Source organism: Puntigrus tetrazona, chromosome 11 (genome assembly GCF_018831695.1).
Source record: "Puntigrus tetrazona isolate hp1 chromosome 11, ASM1883169v1, whole genome shotgun sequence".
Classification (NCBI taxonomy): domain Eukaryota; kingdom Metazoa; phylum Chordata; class Actinopteri; order Cypriniformes; family Cyprinidae; genus Puntigrus; species Puntigrus tetrazona.
The window spans coordinates 17,449,063-17,455,153 of NC_056709.1; the positions used below are offsets into that span (position 1 = coordinate 17,449,063).

General features: G+C 39.8%; 1 protein-coding gene across 1 annotated transcript; it reads right to left on the minus strand.

Annotated features, from left to right (window-relative positions):
• Positions 1-204: 204 nt before the first annotated feature.
• LOC122353607 (kelch repeat and BTB domain-containing protein 8-like) lies at positions 205-5,712 on the minus strand. Its single transcript, XM_043251424.1, is given in 7 exon segments — positions 205-918; positions 921-1,028; positions 1,031-1,117; positions 2,140-2,277; positions 2,280-3,256; positions 4,494-4,701; positions 5,586-5,712. Coding segments are annotated over 7 exon segments (1,797 nt in total). The 5' UTR covers positions 5,602-5,712; the 3' UTR covers positions 205-655.
• Between the last annotated feature and the right edge of the window lie 379 nt (positions 5,713-6,091).

Here is a 6,091-nt window from a genome sequence, read left to right on the forward strand (position 1 = left end):
AAAGTAGATGTACGTGTACATCTTGGCAAACAAATTGCTTTCCATTAATAATCAAAATTCTCTAAGCAAACCACACAGAGTCAACTTATTCATCTGAAAACCTGAAAGAAATGACAATAAAAAACCTCATTATTCACACTAACAGTGAGCAAAAATGCTCATCATACCCGTATGAATATTTATAGCTTTACATATTTATTTTTCACCTATTTATTTTTTTTTTTTTTTTTTACTCAACTGTTGACATACTGCTTGTCCTTAAGGACATCAACTGCTCATGTTCACCAACAACGCATGCCAAAACAGCAACAAAAACTTTAGATATAATGGAGCAGAAACGACTCAACATCTGCAAGAAAAAAAAATAGATAATTGCACTTATGATTCACTTTTCTAACTGTAAAACAAGCGATTGTGTGGGTGCTGTGTGCACAATTGTCTAACATAAAATACTGCGGTTTTTTTTTGTTTGTTTTTTTCTTTTTACTTTTTCAAACAGCACCCTCGAGTTTATTGATTGAAACCTTTAACGCTTTAAGACTTCCCCTGCAGTTCTGGTGTTGGGGACACAAACAGCACCATGTACTGAGCAGTACCATCATCCCTCTTCTCCAAAAATATTGATCAGCTGTCTCAAACAGCACATCCTTAACACTCACAGCACTTTCTGAAGACACTGAGGGTATAGTTTGGCCACCACGCACTCAAAATGGCGGCCGAGGTCCCAGAGGCGGTCCGGCGTCTCGTAGACCTTTGTCCATTGGTCAGCTTCATCGTCGTAGTGGTAGAGAGAATTCTTGCGGCTGGTGCGAAACACATGTTCTTCTACCATGACTTGTGTAGCTCGAACAAACAGATGCAATCTGCCCTGAAGCAAAAGCACCTTGATGTAGGGGCTGGTCGCTTGATCGAAGGGGGAGGTCTCTTACGGCACCAGGTGTTCTGCTCGATATCGTACACCTCCACAGTAAACGTGCGCTGGTGGTTCCTGCAGATGCCTGCTATGTAGTAGATGCAGTTTTTGTACAGGCGGCCAATCCTTGGGTGCGGGGAACGTTCATGGATGGTAAATGCCCCCAGTAATCTTTGCGAGGGTCAAAACAGAAAAAGTATTCTCCTGGCATAAAACAAAAGAAAATGATAAATGTCATGGCCAAAATCACTAAATATTAATATAATACTGCAAATTAGCTACATTCCGTAGCTCTTATCAAAAACAAAATGTACGACTTTGTTTTATTTTTGCTTTCATTTTAATATTTAATCTTTAATCTTATGTCATATGTGTTTTTGTAATTTTTTTTAGTTTATTAAACCATTTAGTTTTATTCATAAAAGTCTTTATATTAATTTTATTTCCAGATTCAGTGCTTTAAACAAAAAATAGAGCTGCTGCTCTAACAGTAAATATAAATTCATATAAGTTACTTTAAGTATTTAAACAATTAAGTACTATCAAGCAATTATTTGCATCCAAAATAAGTTTTCCTTCACATAATATATTGTATGCACTGTGTACTTATACATGTATGTCTTCATATTTATTTATTATACATTATATAAAATAAGATTATAAAAAGTGTAAATATTTTCTAAATATATACTGTATGCATATGCATCTACATATACAAAAATATACACATACAGAAATATATTCTATTAATCGCATCCAAAATAAGTTTTTTTACATAATTTATATTCACTGTAAAAATAAATAAAATAGTTGTTTCAACTTGAAATAACTGTACCCTACTGCCTAACATTTTACTTAATGTTAATGTTGAAACAACTATTGTTTTGTTTTTGTTTTTTACAGTGCACACACAAATTATTTATTTTGGATATTACTTATTTTGGATGTGATAAATCCTTTGACAGCACTAATATATTATTTAGACAAAGTCTGTTGGAAATTTGCAGCAGCTGAAATTTCTGTCCATGCCCAATATTAAGTGCAAGTCTAGCTCTTTTGTGCTCTCTTTTGTGTTACTTTTGATTTTGCTGAGAGAGGTTAACCCACCTGACCTTATTATCTATGCAGAGCTAAAAGATATGACAGGTCAATGAATTATAAGGATGTATGTGTTTGCACACTTTGATGACCCTGATTCCAGGCGACTCTGCAATAACCCCACTCACCTTGCAGCACATAGATGCGATCCTTATACTCTACTGTGCTGTGGAACTCCATGGCCACTGGCATGGGACTGACCGCTGTCCAGCAGTTGTCTCTGGCATCATAGCACTCCACAGATTTCAAAGCATTTCGTCCGTCCCTTCATACACTCGTCCGCCCAAAGCGTAGAGCTTCCCGTAGCAGTGCACTAGCCTGCAGCCGATGCGCGCCCGTAGCATGGGCGATCGCGGAAGCCACCTGTTGCCAGCATGCTCGTACTGCCAGAAGTCACTTTCTGCGCGATGGTCGATGCACACCTCACTATTGCTCGGCCGATAGCCTCCAGCGATGAAGATGTCGTTCTCTGACGAGACCAAAATGCCAACCTCTCTGAGGTCATTGGGTGGCTTGCAAAGCTTGTACACCTTCCCGGCAACAATGTCCAGGCAAGGCACGGTCTGCTTCTTCCCTGAGTGCTTGTGAGCCGCGTCGAAGCAGATGACCATCTCGGAAGCAGTCATACCCAGCCGTTGCGGGCAGCCATTGGTGCCATTGAGCCGACCCTTATCCGAGGGATCCCTGGACAAGGCCAGGGCGAAGGCTTGGGGTATACGGCTCAGAAAGGCCTCGTCCAGCAGGGGCAAGCGGATGCATTTGGCAAAAACCTCAGGTAAATCTGCCTCCCGACGTGAGCAGTCATACTCCAACCAGTGCACGATGCTTTCGTACACATGCTCCTCTTTTTCCACGTTAAGATCGTCACTGTTGAGAATGCTGACCAGCTGTTCTTTGGTCAGATGAAGGAACTCCTGCTCTCCCATCACGCACAGGAACTTCTTGCGGATGTAATCCTGCGAGCGCTCCCGCAACTCCTGGTGGCCGTAAGCATCTGCGAACATGAAGACCCCGATGCAGTTCTGAGGGTCCAAACGGCTGATCATGAACTGGGCACATTGGTCTTGGAGGGCTGGGATCTGGAAGATGCTGGCAGCGGTGAACAGTGCCTGCACGTTAGACTCAGTGAGAGTGACACGAGAGGTGTAAGCGTAGTCCAGAACCAAATGCATGGATTCAGACTCCACACCAACAATCCGCACCTCCCGCTGACTGCTCTCTGTAAGGCCACTTGTGAACATGGATCTGACAAAAGATAAAACAAACACCATTACCATGTGAACAAAACAAAGGTGTTGTTGACAGGATTTCTGAATTTTACCAGAAAAAGGCAGCGGCTAAGACTTTTTGACAACATGCGTTTAGTTACTGTGGTATTACAATGTGTGACAACACTTTAGCGCTCCAAAGCTTTTTTTTTTATAATTTTTTTTATTTAATGTGTTATTTGTTGAAGGAGTGTTCCCGTTTCAGTCAACACAACTGAAGCTTTTAAAACCAAAAATGATCAATTAGTTAATACAGATGCAAACCAGAAAAAAGCTCCATGAGTTAAAAAGCTTAAACTGTGAAAATGTCTTTCTGATGTGTCAGTACTTTATTTTGCATATCATCCCAGATTTAAAGGGTTAGTTCATTGAAAACAATTCATTAATTACTTATCCTCATGTCGTTCCAAACCAATAGGACCCATAGCGTTCATCTTCAAAACACAAATTAATATACTTTTGATGAATTATAAGAGCTCTCTGATCCTCTCAACCACAAGTTTACAAAGCTACGCCATTACTTTGTTTACATTAAGTGGATACTGTTCAAAAATGGCGCCAGGGTGATGTAGGAGACAAACTGCTGAATAAAATCTTTTTTTCCTCACATAAAAGTTTTCTAGCAGCTTTGTAAAATTCCAGTTGAACTCCTGATTTCACATGGATTATCTTACAGATGTCCTTGCTAAATTTCTAGGTGTTGATTGGGGTTTTTACATTGCTGTCTATAGGAGGGTCAGACAGAGCTAATAATTAATCAAAAACATCTTAATTTGTATTCCGAAGATGAACGGAGAACTTAAAGGATTAGAAAAACATGAGGGTGCGTGATCAATGACAGAATTACTTTTTTGGGTAAACTATCCCTTTAACAGGTTCTCATTAACAAAAACAATGTCTACAATGATTTAATCATATTGTCATTTGGCTATATTTTTGAAAGAGTACATATGTTAATGTTTATTGCCTGTATACTTACTGTAAACATTTTTATAGGGTTACTGCCTTTAGGGTTTTGGCTAAATTGAAATGTCTGACTGTCTAAAGCCATCATATCTATGTATATTCATTTAACAGTTAAATCTCTGTCATTGTTTTCAGTAAATTAAGGGTCTGTTTCAATCTTAGCTTCCATCTCTTCACAGTCCCTCAACATATGTTACGAAAATGGATTATACTTAATGGTTTAAAGCACTGATGTGTGGAGGAGCAACCTGAAGTAAGGGCTGATGGCAGCGAGGACATTTCTGTGACAAGAGAACGTCCTGCCATGGTCCACTTCCACGACAATGTCAGTCAGCTGAGCTTCGTCGTACAAGGCTTTAAGCTGCTGTAGGATGTTACAGGCATGCAGGGCATCTACCCCGTTGTAGCTTGTGCTTGCTGGAGTCCCATTCTGTACTTGTAACAGCTTTCCTACGTCTACAAGACAGAAGAGTTAAACAGCGTACATGATTTCAGGTTTTACAGTGACAATAAAGACGATAAAATACAAGTGTGACTCTTTTGCAGTCAGCTTTTAAACTGACGCTCAGCTCCCTTATTACATTTTATTAGCTCTTGATTACATTGCATTGAGTTCCAATGCAAAAAAAAATCATTCAACATATCTCAAACCCTGTGAAATCAAAGTTTATTTACTGCTATTTCAGAGCTGTTCAGAACCAAAAAGTTCAGACAAAACATCTACTAACAAACTAACCAACCACAGCCCCCACATGGCATTACTGTGAAACTAATTAAGAGCAGGAAAATAAGCAATATGGTCTGAAAAACTAGTATTACTTTTGACAACCTCATACATTACAAAACACTCTTCTGATAACCCTATCGAAGAAATGTGTTTATTTACTACGAGCAAGCGAGTTTCGGTGCTTAACTTATTAGCTGTGCTAATCCAGGTGCTGTTTTACCGGTTAGCACAACATCAGGCTAGTCCGGTCTAGAGCCATTCAAGTCCAGACTAGAGCCCTTTCGTAGTACTAAATAATCCGTGACAACGCAATAAATATGACGAAAGTTCAGAGTTACACGAGGGATAACGCTGTTGAATTAATTGCACCGTAAACTAGCGAGCAAATAAGCGAGTGTTTACACAGTCACTCGCCGAGCTAGTCTCGCTAGCCGTTACCCCTCCGTACTTTTCTGCCTATATCCAAACAACCACCGGAGCTCGCCGCATATTCGAACAAACCGTCTAAATCTACGTCGTTCCGTCAAACCTAAATAATACCAGAAACGAATAACGCGTGAACACACTAGAAAACTTTTAGAAATAAGTTTGCAATTTGAAGAGAAGATCTAACCTCCACTGGCAGCCATTCTCCCCAATCTGTCGCACGGCGACTGGGAAAACGTCACTAATGGAATGGAGCCCCGGAAACAGGCCTCAGCGAATCAGCGTCGCCGAACGCCCGCGACGGCCAATGGACTTCCGAGGCCGTCTGTTTTTGCAAAATAGTTCAAAGCAATATCAAGGGAGTTTGTATTCCATCAGGAATGTCCGTGCTTTGTGATGTGAATAACTGAATATATATATATATGTATATATAAGAAGATAACGCAGGAGTTGGGAAGTTAAATGTATGCAGTTAATGCAGCTAGAATGTAAACACATATTCAAGATTAGAGAGGCTAAATATACAGGTTTAGGAATGGCTTGAATTAAAATGATCTCTGCATACTGGTTTGGACGTGTTGCTTTTATGTGTATGGTGGTTACTGCCCTGATTTTTTTTTTTTTTAAATATTTTTTCCACATTTTTTCTTTATCTTCTGTTCTAGCTGAAGCTCTACATACATCAAGTGCTAC